The sequence below is a fragment of the Gadus chalcogrammus genome, chromosome 4 (assembly GCF_026213295.1).
Source record: "Gadus chalcogrammus isolate NIFS_2021 chromosome 4, NIFS_Gcha_1.0, whole genome shotgun sequence".
Taxonomy (NCBI): domain Eukaryota; kingdom Metazoa; phylum Chordata; class Actinopteri; order Gadiformes; family Gadidae; genus Gadus; species Gadus chalcogrammus.
In genome coordinates, this window is record NC_079415.1 from 13,986,081 (window position 1) to 14,013,772 (window position 27,692).

Here is a 27,692-nt window from a genome sequence, read left to right on the forward strand (position 1 = left end):
GGGCTGAAGACACCTAAAGTGATATGAATAATCTGTAAAGTATGCACATTAATGGAATTATCTCTAGACTTTCTTTTATAGTTTAATTATCTCTAGACTTTCTTTTATAGACTTTCTAGTATAGTAATTTTTTTTTTGTTGTGAGCTTGCTCTATTTTATTTTCGTAAACGTCATTATTTTTGGGATGGGTAGTTTACTCACAATAATATACCTCGTTGTTGGTATTTTTTGATAAGATTCAGATATACTATTAATTAATTTGGGATTATGTAATCAAATAATCGAAATTATAAAATCGTATTAAATCTATGTGGGGCCCGTTTAGACCAAAATGTCACATGACATTTAAATTACAAAACAAACCTTCAGTGGTTTGTTTATAGCCAATTAAATACAACAATCTGGATACTTTGTTGATACCCAGTCTGTTTTGACCAATACTTCCAGAGTGAACAACCAAGGATGTGTTGGTGAGACCTGACGAGCAAGAAGTGGATCTTAATGTTTAAGTTTTGCAGCAAATCATTCATTTCATGGGGAAATTTGCACCTGCACAGGGAGCACTTAACGGATTCGATAGTGGATAAAGGGCCCCTATTTTACCACCATGTTTAAGAGGGATCAGCCATTACAAGCCACTTCAAAATCCCTGATTTGAGCACATCACAAGGAGTTTTCCACCTACATGTATGCTGTATAGATCAGTCTACCAGCCTACACAGTGGACCATGCCAACTGGTAGGCTTATCTATCCATCATACACAGCTTCTAAGGGCTAATCACATCACAACCTCTGGTAAAATAGGGGCCCTTTAAAAGTACCAGTGTTTGGTGTCACCAGCAGCCATCCACGGTAGTGTGTGGCTCCAGTGGGACCTGTGTTCATGCAGAAGGTATAAATGGGATAAATTATACCCTAAAAATATTTCAGAATATCATAAATCAATAAAGTTCTTTATGGTACAAAAACATTGAAGATGACATGAAGCAGACATGAGAAGACCAAACAATGTAGAGCATTAGTTTATTTTCCACAGGTTACTTCATAAACAGGGTGTTTATATACAAAATCTGGAATGTTGGATAAATGCATATTGATAATTTTTCTGTTGCCTTTTCCAGAGATTCTTCTGGAACGCTAACTGCTTAACATCAAAAGGGTTGCCTGTCTGCATGGAGATTTTATTGCTGGTTTTACAAACTCGAACCACTAATGCCATGATTATTTTTTCTTCAAGTTTTTCTATAGGTATTTACATGAAGTAATCGGTTGGATAATAATGTCTACAAATCGCTGAGACTGCAAAATAAATTAGAACTACTTGAAAAAAAGAACTATGTGATGACACCGATTCTCTGGTTCGATTGTCTATGATCGGACTATCAATTCCTCATCAATAGAGAAATACTATCTATCAATTCAGGAACAAATCATTTGTTAAAGAAAATCCAATATAGATTCCAATAACAGAAATTATAAAATCTCATTAAAATCTACTTGGGCGTTTTTAGGAGGGAATGTCACTTGACAAAATATTTTAACAAAAAAAAACATTAAATGGTTGGTTTGTAACCAAGAAAAAGCAAATATCGTTAAAAATAAGGAAAATATTAATTCACCCAATTATCAAATGTTGCGATCATAAAGGGGTCAAACCTTTCTTGGATTACCACAGTGTCATTTTCTTTTTCTTCCGACAGAGTCTCTTAATGAGCATAAGTCGTTGTGCACGTCAAAATGATTTACATACAGGTACAGTGCATGACACAAATGCTGAAAATATGCAGGAATGGCTTTCACTGAATTAGTGTGAGGGGGATATACATTACTATATAAATATTGTACATATAATTTGGTGGTCACATACATATTCAAAAATTGTGTGAAGCCAATACTGTGTAATCATTTCCACCACTTTTGGAAACACGTCTCATCAAATAATCTTTTACCACTGGAGTCGGTCTATTTCATGCAGACAGCTGGTATACTGATCACAACTAGTGACCGTTACTGATGAAAAGGCATGTGATTTAACACTTGCTTGAATACAAAGTTTAAACATTGGGATTTCTGCATCGATTAGAATTGGGTATGTTCGATTAGTAATTTGATGACCAAAAAATAAACCAAAAAAAGAAAAAAAACAGCTGTTTATATTAACAATGCCGTTTTATTACAAAACATTTTTTCCACAATATAAAATGCATGTAAAACCAGTGATTACTAAAAGTCTCTTTAAAAATGCTGATCTTTTTAAGAATAAAAAATAAATTTGTCTGTTTTTTTCTCTCTTCACTATTGCTAAGCCATAATGCAAAAACCAACAAAAAAACAAAAAATTAATATACTCAACGATGAGTTGCTGTTTTTTGTCCGTTATGAATAAGTGAATATTGCTTGGGTCCCGGAAGTGAAATGTCCTCCCGTATTCAAACAGTTCAAGGTCTATGGCACTTGACACCTTGCTTCTCCTCTCTCTTTCACACACTTTCTCACACAAACAATTTCTCTCACACACACACCAAAATCTTCTGCAGAACGAGCAGAACCAAGACTGTCGCATACACACGGGAATTAAGTGAGAAGCTTGAAAGGATGGAGACATTTTGTACAAATAGGAAGGCAAACTGTGATCTTTTCCCCTCACGCAAACAGGTCAGACACTGAAACTCTTGCCCTATTAGTCGGCCCTCTTCGAACCCGATGTCAGCTCCTTATGAAAGGGAATAAAAGCCCTAAATTAAAAAAAGGAGCAGCGGAGCTAGTGTAGACTGATTAATTTAAAACCCTATTATCTCTTCGTGCATCCAGCCCCTCTCCACTCTCCAAACATGCTTTGGATACCTAGCGAAGCCACACCCCCTCTGGTCTGCAAAAATCCTGCTCCGGTTGCATCCCAAATGGACGCTGCCCCTTTAAAATATATGCACTACATCTAAAATCTCATGGCTCTCCCAAAAAGAACCTTCTCCGGCCCAATTCTCTCCATTCCTCGTCCCAAAATATCACATGCAGAAAAGCATCTTGTCGTGGTTTGTGTTTCAGCACCGAGGTTGTGTTGATATCCAGTCATATTGCGATGGTCGGTCCATAAAGGTGCTTGGTTGTTTACGTTGGCGTAAGCCCTGGCAGTGGTTTCCTTCCAGGTGTAAATGATAAAGCAGGTGTCGCTCGTCGACCCAGTAGGTGTGCAGTTGGAGTACCCCGATGTCAGTATTGCCAAAAAATATCACAGGATGAAACACAGTTCTATGGTGGGACGTCTGCCGCTCTCCACGCCACACGAGGACATCAGTTTCACTGTCCCCTCTACATCCCACCCATAAACTACATTCATGTTCACACACACAAAAAAGAAACTTACCATAACATTATCCCCCATTCCAGACCACACAGCCAACCTATAAGTGGTTTCAACGTACATGTTTTTTTAAATACAAAAAATCCACGATAAAAGACCAGCAAAAAAAAAAAAAGGCAAACTGAATGTTAAAAACGCTGGAGTGGTGCCCCCTAGTGGTCGGCGATAGTCTTACGGAAACCAAAGCACACCGATGGCTGATGAGTGATGAGGACGAATGAGTGGAATAAACTTAACGTTCTGTACAAAGAGAGCCCAACAGTGATGTTGAGAACATAAACCCTTCCCACCCCGCACACACAGGTTTCCTTTTTCATATAAAAATACTCCATACCACAGTGATGGCCTCTTCCCGACGCATGCGTCCCGATGTTACTCCCCCGCCCGATTTCCCCTTCTCACTGCGTGGGGCGTTATCACCCCTCTATGTTTCGTGGGACAAAATGTTCTGCCGAGGTCTTCATCATAAATAGTTCACGTCATGAAAGACCAACGGATCTGTGTATAAAAATACAAATAAGAGTGGCCATCGATCTGTCTGCTGGTTCTTCTCCCGGATCACCTGGCCCCGTCTGTCCTCGTCAAGTGTTCAGGCGGTGGGCGGGGCCTCGCCCGGCGACCCTATGACAGCATGTCTCTCAGGATGATCAGGTCCACAGTGCTTGGGAACGTCTTCAGGAGGGAGACCGCGTACCCGTGATCGATGTTCACAAAGCTGTAGCCGTTCGCCTGTGGACAACAGATATATATCCATGGTTACCCTCAGGGAGAATTAACGTCACAAATCCGTCGTGGGTCTCTTTAGTTTTACAACATTTGACTATTCAGGATTCCTTATCGCAGAGCCGGTATTTTAGGATCAACACAGCTGTCCCTCATAACACTGATTATGGGTCTGCTCCATTGATGAACCAGGTAGTAGTGGACTAAACTAGTGGACATATATCTGCTGTTAGTATATGCTACAGGTGAACCTCGTAAGATGGCGCAATTTGATTGGTTCGCTATCTGTGGACATTGGGCAATATCCCATGATTGAGAATTCAAACTCGGGATATTGCGTGTTGACGCCAGCCTCCACAGATTCCGTGACGAGCTCCGTGACTAGTTCCTATTCCCCACTATTCTTCCTTCTGCAAAACATTACCTGGAGAATCTTATCGCCAGGTTGAAGGACCTTGGAGGCCGGCCCCTCTGTCTGGACCCTGGTCACGAAGATCCCCTGAAGGAACCACACGCACCGAAAAAAGCATTTTTACAAACCACACACCTACATTTTATAATAGGATAAGATGTAAATATAGACTAAAAGGTGTCAACCACAAGTTGCCGAGAAAGCGTTTGATAGTTGGCAGGGACCCGCTCATACAATTGGTTTGGTATCCGTATCAATTCATCCAAAATGTTGTGGTTTGTAACTAGTTCAATGAGGAGATCCATAGTCCAGAGGGTAGGCTTACGTTATCCTCCGGTCTGAAGGGGTTTCCCCGCCCGCCCACTCCACCCGATATGCTGAAGCCCAGCTCCGGACTCTTCTCCACCTTCACACACATCTGGAACGACAGCAGCAGACCCACGAGTTGGTCAGTCGCTCGCAGCGAAACCAGATCATCTTCAACACTTATTTGAACAGGGAGGCTCAGTCGAGTCCCAGGACTCTACGTCAACCAGTCCCTGCACAGGCAATATGCAGCAGCAAGCAAACATACTGATGTGTAACCCCAAAGAGAGTGATATACAGTCAAATAAATAAATACACAAATAATCAGGGAAAAATGAAATATTTCATAGTAAATTTTCAAATCAACAATTGTTATTGCCAAGACCAAGTTAAGGGAGAACCTCAAAACAATGTACCCCACACGCCCCCACCAGGGGTCTGTCCAACCCACCTCCACCGCCAACCCTGTGCTCCCCCTAGGGGTGGTTCTAACACGCCCCCCCCATAGGGGACGGGGCTTACCTCCTGGAGGGCCTCCTGGGGCATGCGCGGGGGGCCGTGCGGTCCGGGCTGCCCGGGCTGCTGGGACACCTTGAGCATCAGGTAGTCGATGAGCTGCTCGCGGGACGGGTGGCGCGCCATGGAGTTCTGGCTCAAGTTGGGACGCAGGGCCGGGCCTGGGCCCAGCTGGCCGTTCACTAGAGGCACCTGGGGGGAGGGGGGGGGGGGGGGACGACGACATGTGGTTATAAGTTGGGGGACACCCTAATGGGATGTGAATCTGTGTGTTTGGGATCGTTGCTTGCTGGCGTACAGTTTAGATGGGTTGTTGGAGGAGCTTCGCCATGCAATGAACATAGCCCTATTGGGCTTTTATCATCTTTTATACAAGTAACATTATGCTGCCATAGCAACCTCCAACTTTTAGCTCAATACAAATTGTGCTCGCTCATGCATTTCTACGTCCTTGAGTTCGGCCTGGAGCAGAAACGGCAGGACGGGTGAAAAACACACAATTCAGTTCATAGTTGTCGACTCTTTGAGCCGAGGTCAAAAGCACGACCTATGCGGGGGGGCGGTCACAGACGACACAGTGACGCAGCAGACCGCCCGCGCTCTCCTGCTTACGTTTCTGTGAGGGTCCAGGGTGTAACTCTGCTGGCCCGGGATGCTGAACACGTCGTCCTAAACAGAGAGCACAACCCCCATGTTAACATCCTGTCTCAATACATGGGCAGAAAACAGCAGTTTGGTGGAATATTAAGAGGGTGATTATGATTAACGCCAAAATGAAGGGTATATTAGGAATGGAGATTAAGAACTAGGGACAAAACCTAGGAAGGCCGATGCCAAAGTGTTGATATATTTATAATAAATCAGAAATATCCATCATTAATATGGATCCTTCTCAACCACTCACTGTAACACACGTGGAGGTTTATGAGTGCAGCATTTATAGGAAACATATCAACATGCCATCAATGGTCTTCCTATGTCTTGCCAAACACATTAATTCCCCCCAAATCAAAACACGTTCTGCCTTAAAGACTCTACTTCCTGCCACTTACCTCCGACAGACACAGTACTCATCTTCAAACAGGTGGGGAAAGGTCATAGGAGGACTGATGTGAGCAACATGAGGCAGCGAGAAGAGGATGAAAGAGCATGAGAATGATTTGAAAGGGTCCGTTTAGTAGGCGGAGCAGGGGAGGGAGATCACGGTGGTGGTAATCACAAGGTTTCACACGCCTACAGGTGACGCCTAACGGAGTCTTTCGACAGCTGCAGGTTAGAGTGGGGAGGAAACGCTAAGGGGGCCCGAAACCTCTTCTAGTTTGAAAGGGGGCATTCGTGCTGTGATGTTCCGAAAATGTAAAAAACTCCCTTTATTGTCCCATGTTTCAGATGCAAACACAAACAGTTATACCCAAGTGTATGGAAGTGCTTAAGTAAGTGTGACTGTGTAAGTTGGCCTTACCAATATTTATTCGGATGTTTTATTCATTAAATGTACATTAAGGCCTCTCACAACCCAGTTGGGAGGCCCATCCACACATGATTATCTATAGTAATACTAAAGTACTATAAATGCCCCTTTTAAAACAAGAGCTATTCTACAAAATCCCATTAGAGAACCGTATTAACCCCAGGAGTCAGTCCATCCTTCCGTCTGAGAAGACATCACAAGTCGGCAAACGTTTTCACGAAAAAAGCCAAATCCAAACTAGCCCAAGAATAAATTTCCTTTCAAGCCAGATCAGTGATGACTCCTCAGTTTCAAAGCGAAGGACCCAGGGAACAGAGAGAGAGAGAGAGAGACTGGGACACAGGGTGATCTCCTGGTCTTGAGAGGAAGCAGCCTAAGGACTACTGGGAGTGGGGGTCCACGCTAGCCGGCTCGCTGACGACACCGTACTCACGCAGAAACCCGAGGGTCCGAGGGACAGGCCGTCCCGCGGACTACTGAGCAGAGAGCCCTGGCTGGCATGCATGGCCCTACGGCCCCCGCCCGGGTGGTGGTGGTGGTGAGACCAGCCCAGCGGGGCGTGAGCCGAATTATAGGAGCGAGACAGCGCGTTCTGAGGTGGAGAGGGGATGACATGGACACGGAGAAGCCCACACAGGCCCCCACTGTTCAGAGCGAGGCCTTACGGCGGTGACCACCGCTTAATAGAAGCTCATCAACAACAGGGTTAGTGTAGAGGCAGTCTGCTGGAACCTGTTAGTAGCATTTACAGTCTGCTGTGTCTTGTGCGACTCAAACCGGCATTTAAAGAGGCGGTGTGTGTGCGCGCTGGTGTGTGTATGCAAAGAAAATCAATCGGTTTAAACTTGCAACAACAACAACAACAACAACGACAACATGAGACACTTTTCTCCTTATTTTTTGTCCTCCTTTACCTTTTCCATCTTCTTGGCCTCGATGTGCCTCATCACCTGGTCCCTCCAGTCGGTGGGCACGGGCCCCCGGGACCCGGGCCCCAGCAGGGTGCCCCCGTCCAGCAGCGAGTGCTCCGAGCGCACGCGTCCCCCGGGCCTCTTGCTGGGGCTGAGGTGCTGGTAGTTGAAGTCGCTGACCGACATGGTCCGCTCGGGCAGCAGGTGGTCCTGGGGCGGGGGCCGGCCGCCCGGGGGCCGCGCCGAGGCCGGCGCGTCCATGCTGTAGGTGCGCGCCGACAGGGGCCGCTGCAGGGCGTGGCTCATGGCCAGCGGGCCCCGGCCCAGCGTGTGGATGTCCCGGTAGGTCATGTACTCGCCCTCGGGCAGCTGGTAGCGCCCCATGGAGACGGCCGAGGAGCCGCTGCTCTGCCGCTGCAGGGTGCTGCTGCGGCCGGGCCCCGGGGGGCCCCCCGAGGGGGGGCCGGAGGGCTGCAGCCGGTCCTTGGCCCACATGTCCCCGGGGGCCCGAGCCGGGTAGCCGGGCGGCAGCGCCTGGTTGCGGTTGGAGTAGTTGGTGTTGGCCAGGGAGTTCTGCTGCTGCTGCTGCTGCTGCTGCTGCTGCTGCTGCTGCTGCGGCGGCGGCGGGGGGCCGGCGGGGTAGCCCTGGAGCTCGGGGGGGACGGCGGTCCGCTGGGTCCAGAGGCCGTCCTTGGGGCCCGCGGGGGGGGGCTGGCCGCCGCTGGAGTACTGGATGTTGTACTGGGGGGGGGGCAGGCCCAGGGCCATGCTGGAGGCAACGGGGTACCGGCTGCTGCTGGCGGTGGCGGCGGGCTTGTTGGCGGCGAGGAGGTCCGAGGAGGAGGACGAGGAGCCCGGGTACACCTGGAGGTTCTGCTCGTTGAGCAGCGAGGCCGACTTGCTCCGGACGATGCTCTGGCCCTGAGCCGCCGCCGCCGCATCCATCATCATCGCCCGGCCGGTCGCCTGCCCGTCGCAGGCGTCGTCACGGACACCGGCCTCGATGGAGTACAGCCTCATCCCCACGCCGCCGCCGCCGCTCTCCATGTTGCCGATGCTCTGCGCCTTCGCCACCGTGGGCGGGGCCAGGAGCCGCTTCTCGGGGGACAGCTCCTCCGTGCTGCGCGAGAGGGACGCGTCCACGCCACCCCCCACTCCGTTCAGACGCTCGCCTACGCCCCGCCGGCCGCCGTTCTCCAGGGGCTCCCCGTTGTTGTTGTTGTTGCCGTAGTGACCGCGCCCCTCGTCCGCCTGCGACTGGCCGCGGGTGTACCTGGCCGGGTCGTCGGGACGCCCCACGTTGTCGGTGGCGGGCGGCGGCGGCGGCGGCTGGGAGACGTTCATGTTGATCTGGTCCCAGCGCGTGTAGCCGTCCGCCGGCCCGTTGTTCACCTCGTCCACGCCCCTCTTCAGGAAGGAGAGGCGGGCCTCCACCGACAGGTCGTAGTCGCCCAGCGGGCCGGGGGGCAGGGCGCGCTGGGAGCGCAGCGCCGCCTGCAAGGACGAGGCCGAGCCGTTGCCGTTGTGGAGGAACGGCGACGTCTCCTTGGCCGGGTTCATGTTCTCGTCCTCCAGCCTGCGGGAGGGGCGACACAGAGGTGGTGAGGGGGAGGGAGACACACGAACTAACGGACGGACTAGCAACATGGAGTCACAAAGAACGTTAGATCACACTCCAGTTTGGAGTCTCCTCGTTTGGCTTTGTTTGAAGGTGTTAACTTAGGCCTTAAGGTTTTAACCTATAATGTAGCTTTATTCGTCTTTTCCATTTATTTATCCATTTTGATGAGCATTTTACTTTCGGTGTGATCTGTGGGGGCTGCAGAGAAGAGGTGGGTAAGGTGGGGGGATGGGGATGAATGCTCTGTTTGATACTTTCATTTGTTTTTTGAACAAAAGAAACAAAAAGCAGAACCAAGCATTCTATAATTTCTTGTCAAAATCCCAACTGCAGATCATTGATCAAGCGAGCAGCGTTCTCACACAAAGCTAACCTTACTACTCAAAAAAAATACCTAGTTCCTGAAAACGCTTTCATACGACTATTTCATGGGGATTCCCTCAAAGACAACTTTCCATCGCCGTGACAAAAGTGATGCAATATAACCTGATCCGAGATCAGTTTCCAAGAGGAGGCGACATTGAGAGCGTCATCTAGGGGACGACTGGTGCACGACTCCCACCTGCTCTTGGGCAAGAAGGGCATCTTGGCCTCCTTCTCGGGGGTGCAGAGGGAGTTCTCCTGGCTGCTGTCCGTCGTCAAGGAGACAGAGTCCGACATGCGCGACGGCGACGAGCAGTTGCTGTTGTTCTGGTTGCTGTTGGCGACCGTGTCGTCCAGGAGGGAGTCGGCGTCCTTCCCGTCGTCTGACGTGCAGAAACAGAGAGCTCTTTGTTAGGGTCATTGTAGCTAGAGAGTCTTAGAGCTCCAAGGTAAACCAAACCCAGAGGCAACTTGTTTTGGATGAGGGATGTGGTGCGTTATACAGTGGTGCGATGAGTGATCCATGTTCAAATCTCAATTTAAAACGCACAACGTTTTCAAAATGGTCTCTGGTTTGAGATTTCTGTAGCGTCATTGATATCACACAATACCTTATCGCACTACACCGCTTTGTTGAACGCTTGATTCTGATCAATTGGTCACTGGACAATTAGGGCATTTACTCGTAGGTTATTCCTAACCAACAGATGAATAATGACTTTTTTTCCAACCTTTAAAGGATCTTTTTTGGAATTGCAAAAACAATACTATGCAATTTCTTGACAGAAATACGTGACAGAGGGGTCTAGTATGGAGGAGCTGTACATCATACCTTAGCATAATCAAAGCACGTCCCTAATATACTTAAATAACAATGAATACCGGCACAGTGTCTGCCACATGATGGGACAGAAGCCGCTGAACAGACACCAAGTGAATGTAAGTAGGACGTATAGTTAAGCACCTTTCTTGTCCTTGCTGAGGGTCACCACTTTGGGCTGGTTGATGGAGATTTCAATGAGGGGCGGCCTCATCTCCGCCACCTTCATCTCCTCCTCTTCATCAGACAGATCCTCAGAGTCCTGCAAACAGCCGCAGTTGGTTCATTATATGATCGATAAACAAGCACACACACGCACACACACACACAGTGTAGTTCCTGCTATTTGGGGTTGCCTCTATGCACAGCACATGTCAGGGATAACAGATGCTATGGATGTGTGTGAAGACATCACTTTACTGACATCAAACAGAATATGCATCACTATAGAATTCCATGTGAGCCATTATGCAAATCGAATGTTAATGAATCAAAAGCATTTCGCCGTGCACGTGGCTCCATGGTCCCCGTTGTCATGGTGACACCGTGAGGTTGCGAGCCAGTGAGATGGCTGCGAGCGGTACCTCCAGCGTGTCCTCGTGCCTCATCATGGAGGGGTCAGAGGACTTGTAGGGGGTCTTCTGGGAGCTGTAGGACTCGGAGCTGTCCTTGGGGGCGGTGGAGTCGTCGGCGTGGGAGATGGGCTCCGCGTCCACGGCCTGGCCGTTGGCGCTGGGGGCCTCAATCACCTGGTGGGGGGCCGGGGGCAGAGAGGGAGGGGTTGGGTCATGGTGTCACGTCGTTACGACAGCATGTCAATCAAATATATGTTGCAAAAAAACAGGGACAATTTCTACAACCTCAAGTAATCCATTACATTGCTGTACTTTGTGTTACATTAAGCTGCTAGTAAGACTATACTAATACCAGCAGAAGTGGCATTATTTTAGGTAGACGTCATTAAAGAGGGGTTAGGCATCGAGCTAAAGGACGCCTTGGGGAATAGTGTGCGAGATCCCCGAGTCAAAGTGGACACAGTCCGGTATTAGGATTCCTCTAGTCTAGACCCTGGTCTAAAGGACGGACCTACTCTCCCATCTCGTGAGGACTGACTGTGATCGTAGCTCTCCCTTTAGAGGAGGAGCCCTCCACAGAGGGGTATAAAGGCGGGACATCGCTCCGCTACACACCTTGACGCCTACGTCCTGGATGCCGATGTGGTTCCTCTCCTGGGGGCGGCCATCCCTGCCGGACCCCTCTCCGGCCTCGTCCTCCTTGAGGCGGTGGGCCACGGACTGGGCCGTCTTCACCATGTTCTTCAGCTCGTCTGGGTACGGGGTGGGGTAGCGCTTCAGGTTCCCCTCCTAGCAGGACACACACACACACACACTCTGAGTCAGCTCTTTGTGGGGACATGGAGGGGAGAAGGCCCGCCTATGGGCTGCTCTTGTGAAGTTTACTTTAGTGCCCACACCACACACACTATAAATGAAACATCTCCGTGGGGACAGTAAGGGAACACTGCTAACGGCCAGATATTCAAAAGGTTATTCATAGGTTATACATTAAAAAGTCTTAAAACCGCACAGTATTACAGCTCAATTATTTAACTGCATTACCCTGCAGTCAAATAAATAAAGACATTACATATACAAATAAACATATTATAAAAATTGTGTTCCAGTTTTCTACCTCTGTACCGCAGCACAAAGCCTAAAGCACAAGGCCATGTCGGGACAAACACAAAATAACGTTGACCTTGTGATAAAGTGTCCTTGACGAAAGCGAGCACAAACAAACACTGCGGTGATCCATCCATGCGCCGCTTGTTCAGCTCTGCTCAAACCGTACAGGATCCTACTGGTTCTACGGGCTGCCCTACAAATATGAACCGGGCTTGGGGCTGCGTGTGGGCAGGGCTTAAGTGTCCGGGGCAGCGAGCAGAGGGGGGGGGGGGGGATAACTCACCCTGGGGGGCATCTCCCTCTCGTCCTTGTCCTCGTCACACTCGAAGGCCACCTGGGCTCTCTGCTTCCTCTGCTCCTCCCACAGCGACGGGTTGAAGCTCTCCGTGTCAGAGTTGGGGGTGTCTGATGACACACACACACACACACACACACACACACACACACACACACACACACACACACACACACACACACACACACACACACACACACACACACACACACACACACACACACACACACACACACACACACACACAAATAGAAACACATACAGAGACACACACACACGCAGAGAAACACACACAAAATCAGGAAACATGAATAACATTACATGAAAACATCTGGCATATTATCCTCCTTTTAACCAATTATTAAATATGTATGATTATTAATATTGATCCCATTAAAAACAACCTTCCACCTATGTTATTCTCAGGTTAACTAATTTCTAACAGAAAGCCATGTTCTGTTGAAAATGTCTGAAAGCAATTCTACAAAACAGACAGCAGATGGCGCCCAGCACAAACAAGTATCTTATCACATTTAGTGGATGTGAAGAGAATTTAACCCTATGGGGCACAGAAAATATCCACATCAATATAGTCATTAACAACACTTGGGTAATATTGTTATCAAATAAAATTCTATATTTTTTCATCCAAATATTCAAATGAAAGTGATTACCCTTTTCCAAAATGCTTTACTATAAAAACGGCTTTAAAGGTTACATTTTCAGTACGCCTATAAAGACTGAATAGAGCAATTCTGAGATGTTAAACACACCAGCCTTCCCACTGTTCTATTATATGTGATCCGAGCAGAGCGCCAGCATTAAAGAGCCCTTTATAAAACATACATGTCTGATTTGCTAAGTCAGAACTCTCCCGGCGTGGCTCTGAAACGGACCGGGACAATGAGGTAGTCCCAGGAAACACTGGCGAGCTCTGGGAGAATGTACCGCTGGCTGGAGATTACAGCTATCCTCAGAACAACACGGCACACCCTCAACGTTTATCTTGACATTCGAGCTCAACTGTATTGTATGGGCTTTGTGGTTGCGTAATCTCATCGCTGAAGCTTAGCGAACGACGCCACACGCACATTGCAATCTTGGCCGGTTCTTGCCGTAGGACGCAGAGAATTACAATTCGAACGCGACTCGGATCGTTAGGGGGAAATGGACGTGCTGCAGACCGTTAAGCAGTAAACAGTTTGATAGACTGTCTATAGGCTGTCTGTGTCTCCTGTATTGAAGTCTACTCAGGATGTGCATTCACCTCCTCTTTAACGCCTGGAGCGACACGCATGTCGCTAAACGGACTCCGATACGATCCAGGAACCATACTCTCAGTTAGAAACGACCCAGTGCGATTTGGTTTGATAAGGGATCACTTCCGCCTCTTCAACTCATCCATATCCCATTCTGACTCCAAGTCAGCCTCATAAACTCGTAATTGAATATCCTTTAACCATCGGTTACCTAAAACACCACGGGAATACAGGAGTGTGATGCTTTTGGTAATTACTATGAAGTAAGAAAAAGTATAAAAAAATACGATATTGCGACCGGAGTCGGGGGTCGAGATAATGATGGGCCAAAGCGGTCGGCCATCTTGCTGGAGGAGGCCCAGAGGAGGGTAGAGGAAATAATGAGAGCCAGGAGGAACAAAGAGACCGGAACTCACACTCCTCGGCCCGGGTCTGCTGGGGGAACATGTAGTTGGTGAGCACCGTGTGATGGGTCTCAGGGTCCTCCTCCTTCTGCAGGGGGATCAGGGGCTTGGACTGAGGGAGTGAGACCCCACAGCCAGGGTGGGGAGAGGGAGGGAGGGAGAGAGGGAGAGGGGGGGAGAGGGGAGAGAGGGGGAGTAAGCTATGATCGCTCTGCAATCAGCGGCACCTCGCACAATTTCAAACCCAACCGTGTGATGCTGGTCTATGCAGTGCTGAGGCAGAATGTGTGTGTCTGTGTGTATGAGTGAATATGTGAGTATCGACTAGCGTTTGTGGTGTGTGTGATTATGCGAGCATAGACTAGTGTGTGTTTGTGTGTGAATATACGAGTATAGACTAGCGTGTGTGTTTGTGTGTGGATATCTGAGTGTAGACTGGCATGCGTGTGTGTGTGCGTGGGTGAATATGTTACTAAAGAAGTGTGTGTGCGCGCGTGCGTGCGTGCGTGTGTGTGTGACGGGAGCATCTGGCGGTATGCTAGGCTACATTAGTCAATATTCATCGTGGTGATATCACATGAATATGTTCATGTGTTTGTGCCAAATAACAAATATGCTAAAGTATGGTATTGCCTGCTGGACCAAAATGTTCTCAATCATGAATTTAAGTGTTAAATATTGGCATCATGTGGCATGCTTTTAATAGTGATCGGAGCAGATTCAAAAGGCTTTGTGTGTCAGTGTATGCGAGCGCTCGTGTGTGTGTACATGTGTGCGTGCGGTGAGATGGCTCACCTGGTTTTCCGAGAGCCACATAGCAGTCATCTGATTGAGCTTGGTGAAGCTGTAGGGGAGATTCTTCAACCTGGGATGTCAAAAGTAGACAAGTCAAGACTAGTCCATCGTAATAATATAAAAATCGATCAAATGCCTTCAGACCTCAAAACCGAAACAAGCATCCATCATAATGTGGGCTAAAAATAGCACGACAGACGTTGGGCATAAGGGAGGATTTATGTATATAATCCCGGCGGGAGGTGGGGTAGGGGACAGCACTGACTTGTTATCGCTGAGGTTGACCACACGGAGGCGCTGCATGTTGCCCATCTCCTCGGGCAGACACTCCAGCTTGTTGGAGTGCAGGAAGAGCACGGTGATATTCTTCCAGCTGCCAATCTGGAGATGAGGTGTTTAAAGACAAGCGATGAAAAACGGTGTGAGAGACATCCCGAGATGAACACATCGTCAAACCCCCACCCCCGCTCCAACCCTCTCTCTCCTTCTCCCCTTTTCTCTCCCTCCGTCCCCATGTCCATCTATCCTTTCCTCTTCCCTCTCAGACCTTCTCTCCATCTTTCCCTCTTTCCTCATGTTCTCTCCATCATTACCTTTTTCCCTATCCTCTCATGTTCTCTCCATCCTTTCCTCTTCCCTTTCCTCTCATGTTCTCTCCATCCTTTCCTCTTCCCTTTCCTCTCATGTTCTCTCCATCCTTTCCTCTTCCCTATCCTCACCTTCTCTCCATCCTCTTTACTGCTCCTTTCCTCTGCCCAATTCCTTCCCTCTCTCACCTGCTCTCGGTCCTTTCCTCTTCCTCTTTCCTCCCCCCCCTCCCCTCTCCCCTCTAGCGTGCGGGGCCATGGCTCAACACCCCCGGCTGCATGACGTCACACGGCGCCACGCGACCCCTCCCGCCCGCGCTCACCTCAGAGGGCAGCTGGGTGAGGAAGTTGTGGTCGGCGGCGAAGGTCCGGATGTGGACACAGTTCCCGATGGTGGCGGGCAGCGCCTCGATCTCGTTGAAGCTGCAGTCCAGCTCGTCCAGGGAGCTGAGCCTGCAGAGCGGAGAACCGTGATTAAAGACGGGTTCCCGGGGGACGCAGTCACACGGACAATGCCTTCCGGGAGGTGCGGGAAAAACTATCTAACAGTCTTAGGTGTTTGCTATGGTGACATTGTACAGAATGGAATAAATATTAAATGCAATTATTTCGTGTCTATCATTATTTGAGTAATGTATGTCTTCTACCGTTACTGTTTCCAGTATTTACTGCCTGCCTCACCGAATATTACCGTCCTTCTCTCATCCAGTGATATATTAGTTAGCTAAATAAGCGTCTGTAGCAGCAACCCAACAACCAGTTGGTCGGTGGTATTGAATGGGTTATGGTCAGGCAGGCGTACTCAACACCCAGCTGCTCAGTGTTAAAGAACAGGGTTGCGGTCACCAGGTAGGCCTACCCATCAACCAGCTGTTCACTGATAAAGAACAGGGTTGCGGTCACCAGGTAGGCCTACCCATCAACCAGCTGTTCACTGATAAAGAACAGGGTTACGGTCACCAGGTAGGCCTACCCATCAACCAGCTGTTCAGCGGTAGGGCTTAGGGCTACGGTCACTCTCTGACGAGTCGTCCTCCCACCCTCAATGTGCTCGCCGTGCGGCAGCAGAAGGAGCTGCTTGGCGAGCTACGTCAACACATTGGCTCCGCACGGCTGGCCGGCGGTAAACAGACCCCGCCATTGTTGGTTTGCTAGATTGTTTCCCTGCGGCCACCCTCATGAGGAGAGCGGACCACCCCCGCCCCCCCCTCCCGGGGACAGAGCGTGTTGTGTCCGGTCACCAAACACTGGTCGCACTGTTCCTCCCGGCCCGGCCTGGTCGGGCATATGGACGGGGGATACATGAAATGGACACCTGGGTGAAGCTTACCATCACAGCATGCACCCTGTGTTGGGGGGGGGGGGGGGGGTCCACTTTAGCCGCTGTTACATCGGACCACTCTCTTAAGTGTACTTTTATTCTGAAGCCCGAAGCCCGTTTTTTGACTTTTGACATCCAAAATAGACTCGAGTCCCGGAAGAGGAGAGTGAAAAGATAAAGCCTGAGTACAGTCCCGCTCCGTGGGCTTCACTCCGTCACAACAATACCAGCCCATCTCTGCTTTGGGTCGCTTTACAAAAAGGATCCGGACCCTTTGGGCTCCATCCTTAAAAGCAACGCGGGTCCAAGGGTTCAGCAACGGCCCGAGGTATGGTTTAACCAGCTCAGGCCGGTCAGGCCCGGAGCGCCGCGCTCCCGTGAAGGGAGTTGGGAGCGCTCGGACCGCTGGCATGCGACGCCGCTCCTAATGGCATTACCATCCATATTCTCGATTGCCAAAGAATTAACGGGGGAGATTTGCGTCCTCCTCGTAAAGCCCGACCTACAACCGGACACAACGGACTACCGATACGGAGCGCCGGGGGGTAAACCGACGTCCGACCCCGCGGGTGAATGAATGAAAAAAAAGGATTAGATATTTAATCAGTATGCTTGAACTGCAATCCTTACTCGTGATTATGTTAAAACCATGGGTGGGTTATTTTAAAACCTAATCTGTGTGAAAGTGCACTGGGGGAGACAAACGCAGCATACGGAGTAAATAACCGTGTTTGGATGTGTAATCCAGAACGAACAGTCACAGATGCTATTGATTGCTGATAAATAAATAATAATAATTAGGAGTGAATTTGCAATCAAAATGGAAGACGACTGAAATCGTCTTGGGGATTAAATCTTCAATGTAGAGCCAATCCGTTTGGCCGGACCATAGTCGTGGGCTTGATCTTTTGCCCTTGGGTAGGTCTCTGCCAGCAGAACTGCTGACTGCCACCATTTTAGGCCCAGCCCTGTTGACACTGTTGGTCTGACAACAAGACCAGCACGTTTACTGTGTCAATACTCGGTCATCGTCACCCGTGTTAGCATTCAGAGGAGCATGACTGCTACTGTCCCTAAGTCAGGGGGCACTCTGAAGTCATGTTTATGTTTGACTTTACTTTGAATAACAAGTGTGTGTTTGTCACTGAAACAAAAGCTTTGTAGTGGGCTATAAAATATATTTGAAACTAATACACAAAATCAAAACCAAGGACTCGCAGACTGAATCATACTTAATGCCTTTAATTGGGTCTTTGATCTGTTCTGAATGCGTGCGTGTTTGAATGGCAGCAGAGGAAGCCAATGAGACAGGGAGAGGGATTAATAGCCATCATGCTAATCCCTCCCTCCTCCCTCACCGAGATGAGTGGATTATATCGCGGACGTTGACTGTAATGCTGTTAGCACTCACCCTCCGATGGAGTCCGGCAAATACATCAACTGGTTCTCATCCACCTTGAGAGCTGTGAGTTTCTTAAGGGAGCCTGGTAGAGAGACACCGAGACGCAGAGAGAGCATGAGCGATCAAGTTTGAGGGATTGATTTCTTGCACTACATTAAATGAATATCTACTGCAGCTATTCATTTCGTTAACAAAAAGCCACTGTGCATTATGTTAAAGGATGTACACATCGATCGGGTCAGCCGGACATATCTCGTGTTACAGTCCTGCAGTCAGGACTGTCTGTGTGTGCGTGTGTGCGCATGTGTCGCTGTGTGTGTGCTCCAGTGTGTGTGCTCCTTTGTGTGAGTGTGTGCTCCTGTGAGTATGTGTGTGTGCTCCTGTGTGAGTGCTCCTGTTCGTGTGTGTGTGCTCCGGTGAGTGTGCGTGGGTGCTCCTGTGTGTGTGCGCGCTTGTGCTCCTGTGTGCGTGCGTGTGTGTGTGTGCGCGTGTTCACCTATGGAGCCGGGTAGCGTTGTGAGCGCGTTGTTTGACAGCAGGAGGTCCTGCAGGCTCTCACAGCCACAGATCTGCTCGTCCACCATCTCCAAGTTGTTCTTGGACACGTCCAGGTAGGCCAGCTGCTTCAGCATGCCAATCATCTGGACACAGTCACACCACATCAGCCTACATACTAAGAAACTAACAAGCTTCAGTAGACCATCATCTGGACACACAGTCTCACCACATCAGCCTACATACCAAGAAGCTAACAAGCTTCAGTAGACCATCATCTGGACACAGTCTCACCACATCAGCCTACATACCAAGAAGCTAACAAGCTTCAGTAGACCATCATCTGGACACAAGTCATACACATCAGGCTACATGCTAACAAGCTTCAGTAGCCCATCATCTCGCCACAAGTCATACACATCAGGCTACATGCTAACAAGCTTCAGTAGCCCATCATCTCGCCACAAGTCATGCACATCAGGCTACATGCTAACAAGCTTCAGTAGCCCATCATCTCGCCACAAGTCATGCACATCAGGCTACATGCTAACAAGCTTCAGTAGCCCATCATCTCGCCACAAGTCATGCACATCAGGCTACATGCTAACAAGCTTCAGTAGCCCATCATCTCGACACAAGTCATGCACATCAGGCTACATGCTAACAAGCTTCAGTAGCCCATCATCTCGACACAAGTCATGCACATCAGGCTACATGCTAACAAGCTTCAGTAGCCCATCATCTCGACACAAGTCATACACATCAGGCTACATGCTAACAAGCTTCAGTAGCCCATCATCTGGACACAAGACACACACATCAGGCTACATGCTAAGAAGCTACATTCTATCAAGCTTAAGTAGCCCATCATCTGGACACACAGTCACCACATCAGGCGACATGCTATCTAGCTTCAGTAGCCCATCATCTGGACACAGTCACACACACATCAGGCTACATGCTAAGAAGCTACATGCTAACAAGCCTCAGTAGCCCGTCATCTGGAGTCTAGATGATGGGCTACTGAAGCTTCTTAGCACGTAGCCTGATGCGGCGTTTCTAGATTCTAGACACAATCACACCAAATCAAGGTACAGGCTAAGAAGGCAGCAGGAAATATGTGACGATCCTGGTTCCCGTTAGGTTGAGATTTGACTACGGTTACATTTAAAATGTCCATTTCTGAAAAGAAAAACTATTTTCTGCAAATGCATTCCAATTCCTCTAGGTGCAACTTTAGTGCTGTTTTTTTTTTACTAGTTCTACCAGTGATAACATTTTGAGACAAAAATGACAGAATCAAAATGGTGTGAACAAGCTGACCCTGAATAACATTTTGTCCCAGGAATGGCTTCATGCTCCGGGCAGCTTCACCCCCATAACAACCTGTTTACGGCCCGCGTCTGGAGAGCTTCCCAGAGCCGACCCACGCCACCCTCGCCTCATCGTATGACGTAACGCTTCACACACACGTCAGCGCTCACGCTGGTTGTATATCAGGTGCTTGATTCGACACCACGGCCATGTGACTCAAGCTCGTAGGAGGCCGGCCAACCAGAGAGCAAGAGGGGGCTGATGTCGACATAGAACCACCACAAACGAGGCTCCAGAACACGATAACAGCGCTACACACGAGGCCCTGGTTAGCCATGCCCACACGCGGGCGCTCAGGTGAGGAGCACCTTCCAACACAACCAGCATTCACCCCCGACCACGTCACGACGCACACGCAGGTATGAAGAGAATCATGATAATACTTAAACGTATGATAATAATAAACATTGAATAAATGCATACAATTGAAATAATTACATTAATAAATATTCATAGTAGCTATACTTATATAAAGAGAAACACAAATAGGATTCAAACAGACCAAGCACAATAACAAACGCACCAACGTGAACAACAACAACAACGTGTGTTAGTGAGCGGCGGCAGTGAGGACGTACCCCAGGTAGGAAGGTGAGCCGGTTGCAGTCCATCCACAGCTCCTTGATCCCACTCAGCTGCTCCAGCACCTCAGGCTGCACAGACACACACTGTTAGCTACACGTGTGTGTGTGTGGGTGTCTTTCTGTTCGTGTTTCTTTCTCTGTGCGTCTCTTTCTGTCAGTGTGTGTGTGTGTGTCCTTTCCGTCTGTGTGTGTGTGTCCTTTCCGTCTGTGTGTCCTTGTGTCCTTTCCGTCTGTGTGTCCTTGTGTCCTTTCCGTCTGTGTGTCCTTGTGTCCTTGTGTCCTTTCCGTGTGTGTGTGTGTGTGTGTGTGTGTGTGTGTGTGTGTGTGTGTGTGTGTGTGTGTGTGTGTGTGTGTGTGTGTGTGTGTGTGTGTGTGTGTGTGTGTGTGTGTGTGTGTGTGTGTGTGTGTCAAAGCCATCTCTGCGTGACAGCGACTCACCACTTCAGTAAACTCGTTGCTCCCTAGGTCCAGCCTCTCCAGCTGGGTGAGTTTGTGCATGCTTCTACAGCGGGGCACAGAGGGAGAAGGAAGGTTAACAGGACGCACCCCAAGCACTGCATTGAGGCTGCCCCATTCAACATGTCATAGACTTCACATCACATAGATACATACGTAGTAGATGGGAAAACTGTGTGGAATGTTTGGTTGTAAACATCTGCTATAGAAATTGCTTGCTTGTCAATCCCGTATGGAACCTAAGTGCTTTTCTGGCTGGTACACATTGTATACATTGTATATATTGTATATATATTTTTCCTCAGAACCAGTAGATCAAAGCGGGCCGCCCCAGGCATGTGCTTCAAATAATGGAATTAGTGGATGAGTGACGCGTGTTGGAGTCAATGTATAGGACGCAAATATAGCCTGACCGACAACCTTTCCAAATTGTTGGTTCAAACCCCAATGTCCACCGCCAATAGCCATGCCTGAGCAAGAGGTCCAACCTGTACCCTCCATCACGTGTTAACCATAAGTCTTTTTTCATAAAAGTGCCAGCCAAATGACATAAAGGTTGTTGACAGGGCTGTAAAACCTGGAGCTGTAACCAAATTCTGGGCTAGAGGACTATGCTCTGGACCCGCCAGTGTACAAGTACGTAATCGAGGACGTGTGGGTAATGCTGGGAGCGGCTGAGTGGGAGTTCACAGCAGATTAGCAGTGTGGCTGAGTTGATCTGGAGCAGTCTCGCAGCGCGGTTTGAGAGTGATCAATATTATAATCCGTTTGGAAGATGTCAAACACCACCAGTGGCTCACCGCTGAAACACTTACAGAGAAACACAACTGAACAGGAACTTACAACTCAAGGGTTTAGAAAGTAATTCTAATACAAAATACAGATATTAGAAAGTGATCTTAATCTCGAAAGAAGGAAGGGAGACAAAAAAAAACAGTGAATGAAGTGCATGCTAATTCTGAGTAATCCATTCTTTGTCTGATTACAGAAGGCGTGTTTCCGGCTATAAAACGTGTCTGGTTCACGCCTGTATGTCCGTGCTCAAGTATTTGTTTATCACACCCCTGGGTTGTTTTCTCACGGGTCTACGTTTCTGGCGTTATTCTTGGCCCAAAAGTCCCAAGTCTGTCTGGCCTTCTGGGGACATAAACACTACCGAGAAGGATCTGTTGTGTTTTCAAACACAACACTACCCCCTCACTTAAGATAAGACGGGTCGTATTAATCCCAGACAGCAGGAACCGTGTGGGCGGCACAGCAAGAGATGCACACAGCAGTAAATACAAAATAAAGAAAAAAAAAACATCTATACATAATCCGAGCAGTAGAGAGGAAAAGGTGTCCATTCACAACGTAAACACTTCGGTACGTTTAATACACTAAAACAGATGAGCGGTCTGAGAAGGTTCATCTGCAGAAGAGGAAGGCAGCACTCATCTACAGACGAACGCCCTGGTGTTGACTTGGTCACGAGTAAAGTCAACGAATGAGCCAAAGAAAAAAGCACTTTTCCATAAATGCAGACGATCAATGCATTTATCCAAAGGTGAGATAACCAGGCAAAAATTCTTGGTTGAAGATTTTAAAACCTGTCTGTGCAGGCAGCCAAGTCACCACAGCGGTGAGGGAGTGGGGAGTGGGGGCGGGGGGCAGGGCTTATGCAAGACTTGAATTCACTATTCACTGCCACAGTCAAATGTGTCGAGAGCAGGCTGTGTGTGGATCAGATAGACAGAGAGAGGAGGGAGGGGGGAGGGGGGAGGGGGAGAGAGTGTGAGAGGGGAAGAGGGAGACTCACTTTGGCAACATCTTTAACTGGTTCTCTCGCAGCTCCAAGATCTGCAGTTTCGTCAGCCTGGGGAGGAGAAGGCAATATTTGAGTGATTCGAATAGCAATATTCCTTGAATCAAAATGGAAAATTACCATTAATAAGGGCCGGAATATCACGCCAGCATTGATATTTCAGCAGCGCATTGGACAACTCAAAATCGGTACAGCTACACCAAGATACCCTGCATGCACTTGCACAATCCAAGATTGTGATACAAGATAAACTCTCAATGTGTGCAGGTTTGTTTGTGAACTCTTTCATCGTTTCTACTTTACAATGGACATTGTGGTCATGATTAATAACGTTGCGTTTCCTAATAAAGATTGTGCCTAATACAGCATGTTGTACTTCCCTGGGATATTAAATACACTAAATATACTAACTTGTATTGTTTCTGTGTCGCATTGCAGCAAGGATTCTCTCTGCCTGTCTACTTTGCCACCTGCACCAATCTATGGCCCCCTGCGGTGTTTTATGAATGAACTTTAGTTTGAAGAAAGGGCATTAACTGTGGCAATGTCATAGCTGGCGTTTAAAACTCTGATGTATTGCCCATACCGTTTCTACCACAAATAGTATAGACATATCCTAATTAGATAGTTAATGCACTTATATTCACTGGATTTCACTAGCTTGCCTCAAGTCTATTTTGGACGCAGAAATTCCCAACCATAATTATGCTTGTTTGTGCTTTGGAGTTAATACCTAAAGAGAAGGGCAACAATTTACGAAAATCGATTGACTTGCTACAATTAAAAGGGCTGAAAGAAGATAATAAGCCTGGTAGTTTAGAATGACATCACCATTGGGGGACTTCCAGCAAATAAAACTTTGGTTTGCGGTTTATTCCATTTATCAGGGTTATGAATGCTACCATGCAGGGGCAAAATATGTATTTTTTTTTTTTACAGAATTGGGTGCATTGAACAAATGTACTGAACACGTTTGCCATGTTCAAGTTGAGAGTGGGTCACTTTGTTCATTTTCTTTACAAAAAAGGAAAATTCCCGTGTCTGCAGGTTAATTCCGGAGTGAATTTCATTATTCCAGTACAGGCGAACAAAACCTAGCGAACACTTTTTGTGTAGCCGTGCTCATCATAATAGAGAGGGGGTCACCGTGTTTAAAAAAAGCTCCAAAACACAACGGCGGAACATGCACCGGTCCGCAGCTTAACCCCGGAGCTGGTGTCTCATTCCCGCTGCCTCGGCGGAGGAAGGAGAGGAACTGACCTGCCGAAGCTGGCTGGCAGGAACTCCAGGAAGGCATCGTTTAGGTAGAGCTGGGTCAGGCTCAGGAGCTGGGTGAAGCCATCTGGCAGCCTGTTTAAACGCAACACACACATCCCGGTGAGACACAACACACACACACACACACAGACCCCAGTGAGACACAATACACGCACACATCGCAGTGACACACCCACACACACACCCACACAAACACCCCAGTCACACACACACACACACCCCAGTCACACTCACACACACCCACACCCCCGTCACACACACACACACACCCCCCAGTCACACACACACGGCTCCCTGACTGTAAACGCGGGGCTCAGCCGGAGCCAACGTGAGGCCGTAACACACCGAGGGGAAGGTTAATTGAAATGGATGCTGATGGATGGCCGCCTGCATGCGTCCTGATACTCTCACTTGCTCTACACACTCAACACACTCACTTGGATATGGGATTCACGCTGGCCTCCACGATGGTCAAGACCTTGCAGTTCTTGATGTTCTCTGGAAACTCTTGGATATCTAATAAATCACATCAGGGGATAAATACGTCAAGTGCGTCAGAGGCGGCGCCACCGTCATACTGTTGATGACACGCGGACCGCCCCTCGCTTGGAAAAGCGTCTTCCCAATGTAAATAAACGAGGTTCAATAACAAGTTGGGTAACCAGGTTTTTAGCGTGGCGTCCGGGAGGGTTTGCAGATGGTGGTGCACACAGGTGAGTCGCTAAGTAGCTGAAACTAGTCAAACAGGAAGCGGGTCTGTCTACAAGCTCCGAGGCGGGGGTGTGGGAGAGTACCTTCTACAGAGCCACCCCCCCCCCCCCTCCCTTCTGTAAACAATCTCAGGGAGAGCAGCACTCGAGGTGAGGGGCCGAGCGAGCGAGAGAGAGAGAGAGGAACATGAAACATGAGCGCCGAGCAGCAAGGCTGCAGCTTCTCAGCGAACACGCTCGCTGCAGGCCAGGCTGACAGAGGGGGGCGGGGCCTGGCGTCCCCCCACACTGTCTCACACGCCCGCCGTGTTTGGTTTGAGACTGTTGACCCTCAAACAGGCTGGGGGGGGGGGGGGTGGGGGGTGAGGAGACCGGCGGGATAGCCGAACCCCCTGGGGAGGCCTGGGGCATGTACCTGAAACTGACAAACTGCATAAGGGCAGTTAAGTAAAGATTACTGTGATAGTGATAGAACTTCTGCTCTTTTTGATCAACTGAAAAGAAATACTGAACAAAGTAGTGCTTCGTTCCGTTATTTCTTTGTAATGCTTTAATGAAAGGTCTATTATTCAAACATAGTGCAGGTCTGGACCAGTCAGAGCCGTTTAATCCAAATCCATCCATCGAGGCGTTCAAACACGCACATATTAAAATAAAATAAAAACGGAATATTAAACTGCTTCATTATTGTTTAAACTGTTTGACAGCGTGGCCATTCAAATAATTGTGTCTAGGGGCTTCTCGCACAGATCTGCGGATAAAACGGTCACCTCTGTAACTGAACCCCAAAGTCAGACCCACCATCACTAACGCCAACATCAGAACAGACACCATGAGCTCTCAGCAGCCTAATGATGGATTGAGCAAGGTTTGAAAAATGATCTCCACAACCATTTTCTATGTGGGATGTCCTAGTTTTTAGTAGCATAGTAACATAAAACTAACACAAATATAACAAACTCGGCTCTTCCTTGAGCAAACCCTGCTTTTCAAACAACAGAGTGAACTTAAACTTGAACTTCCACTTTGGGCTTTGTCTCAGCTCCCGCTCCCCCGGCCCCCTGCTTACTGTTTTTGCTGACGTCTAGCTCCCTGAGATTGATGAGGTTAGCGATGGCCGACGGCAACACCGTCACGTCATTATCTGGCATGCTCAGCCGCTGCAGCAACTGGCAGTTGAACAGTTGCTATGAGATGGGGGAGAAAGAAAACACAGGGAGGACGAGATGTATAGTTAGAGACAGGGAGAGACAGTGGATGTACATGGAGAACCGTTTGGTCATGAAACTGGGAGTTTATCCTGTATTTCTTGCATGCATGTTTATGAGCAGGTCAGGGGTTTTGGCCCCTTGCTCAAGTCCGTCTGCCTACAGACAGACTTCGGACATCGGGGGTTCGAACCCAGACCCCTTTCGGCTGGGGCCGCTCGACTGTACTGCTCCCGCTGATATTAAATGATATCTACAGCAATTGCACACACACATTTCCCCGGTTATTTCCCAGGATTGGTACAATCCAGGACGCCCTCTGTCACGTTTCAACGGAGCAAAGGTCAGAGCAAAGTCCAGGGCAGAGGGCCTACCCCAAGTCAGGCTGTCTGCGACTTTGATTAAATCAGTCTCCGTTTCTGACTGCCCTCATTGTGGTCCCGGTGTGAGTGTCCAGCACCCTGAGCACCCTGTAATGTACACTGTACAATGTAGGGGATCTGTGTGTGTGTATCTGTGTGGGGGTGTGTGTGACTTGTGTGTGTGTTTCCGAGTTTTGCGATTGTGCGCGCGTCTGACTTCGGGGCAGATCCTCGATTCGGTTGTAGGGTATCAGTGCGTGTCTGTGTGGGGGTGTGTGTCCACTCCAGACTGTGTATTTGTGTGTCAGAGTTGTCCGTGCGCGCGTCGGTGTCTCACTTTGGGCAGCTCCTCGATCTGGTTGGCGTCGAGGTGGAGCTCCTGCAGGCTCTTCTCGAAGCCGAAGATCTCCTTGGGCACCGTCTCCAGGCTGCAGTGGGAGTAGTCCAGCGAGGTGACGGGCTCCTCCTCGCCTCGCAGGCATCGGCATGGCACCAGACGGACAAACAGGTTCCGCTTGGACATCCTGGGGCGCCGGGCGGGGGGGAGGGGGGAGGGCGGGGGGGGGGCACGGAGACGACGTCAGGGGGGGCACAGCACCGAGGACCACCTGCGGAAAGAGGAAACATATAGGAGTTAGGGGACGGTCACGGCGTTGGTTGTGTCCGTGAACAGGTCGTGGTCGGCTAATGCCTCAATAAAGCCTGGGGGATTACGATGTCCCAGGATTCAGATACGTGACAAAATTAATCCTCATCTTCGGCACCGAAAACAATGAATAAATAAAAAAAATTAAAAAGAAATTGGAAGCTCACACACAATAGTACGTTTAAGACGTACTATTGCTTACGTTTAAGACGGTGGATACATTGGTTTGAAAGAGAAATAGTACGCCCCGCTGGTATTAAAATGATGGATGACACAGGGGAATACATCCGAGAACATGACATTATTCAACGTCTTCATTATCATTTCTATACAAAGAAACAAGGAAAGACTGGCACAAATCACGTATGCACCCTTGCATTGTTTCTCTTGCAAGTGAAGGGGTTTGGGAATTTACATATAAATTAAAGTTGACCAGTAAGCTGAAAACCAGACACCTGGAACCGACACCGAGGCGGTCATTTATTCATCCGTCCATCCTTCATACATCCCTGATCAGCAGG

At 48.7% G+C, this 27,692-nt stretch overlaps 1 protein-coding gene across 2 annotated transcripts; it reads right to left on the reverse strand.

Moving 5' to 3' along the window:
* Nucleotides 1–240: 240 nt before the first annotated feature.
* Nucleotides 241–27,061, reverse strand: erbin (erbb2 interacting protein). 2 transcript variants are annotated; one of them, XM_056588257.1, is made up of 25 exons: nucleotides 26,863–27,061; nucleotides 26,025–26,142; nucleotides 24,683–24,761; nucleotides 24,228–24,317; nucleotides 22,962–23,018; nucleotides 21,146–21,209; nucleotides 20,702–20,776; nucleotides 18,751–18,895; nucleotides 18,264–18,336; nucleotides 15,855–15,984; nucleotides 15,210–15,325; nucleotides 14,945–15,014; nucleotides 14,162–14,261; nucleotides 12,475–12,596; nucleotides 11,697–11,870; nucleotides 11,091–11,255; nucleotides 10,651–10,768; nucleotides 9,886–10,069; nucleotides 7,706–9,278; nucleotides 7,225–7,383; nucleotides 5,933–5,989; nucleotides 5,327–5,512; nucleotides 4,824–4,916; nucleotides 4,511–4,585; nucleotides 241–4,092 (listed from the first exon to the last, which is right to left on the reverse strand). In XM_056588257.1, exons 1-25 carry the CDS (start codon nucleotides 27,046–27,048, stop codon nucleotides 3,985–3,987), a joined length of 4,317 nt encoding a protein of 1,438 aa, XP_056444232.1. In that variant the 5' UTR covers nucleotides 27,049–27,061; the 3' UTR covers nucleotides 241–3,984. The 2 variants fall into 2 exon arrangements, with proteins under 2 accessions (XP_056444232.1, XP_056444233.1); XM_056588258.1 differs by lacking the exon at nucleotides 7,225–7,383 and having other exon boundaries at nucleotides 244–4,092.
* Nucleotides 27,062–27,692: the final 631 nt, after the last annotated feature.

Bases quoted from the DNA above. Each gene is read 5' to 3' on its own strand.
- erbin (XM_056588257.1), bottom strand. From the start codon at position 27,048: ATGTCCAAGCGGAACCTGTTTGTCCGTCTGGTGCCATGCCGATGCCTG. The intron at 12,597-14,161 runs GTGAGTTCCGGT...GTGTGTCATCAG, and splicing joins GCAGACCCGGGCCGAGGAGT to ACACCCCCAACTCTGACACG. The intron at 7,384-7,705 runs GTAAAGGAGGAC...TCTCCACCTCAG, and splicing joins AGGCCAAGAAGATGGAAAAG to AACGCGCTGTCTCGCTCCTA.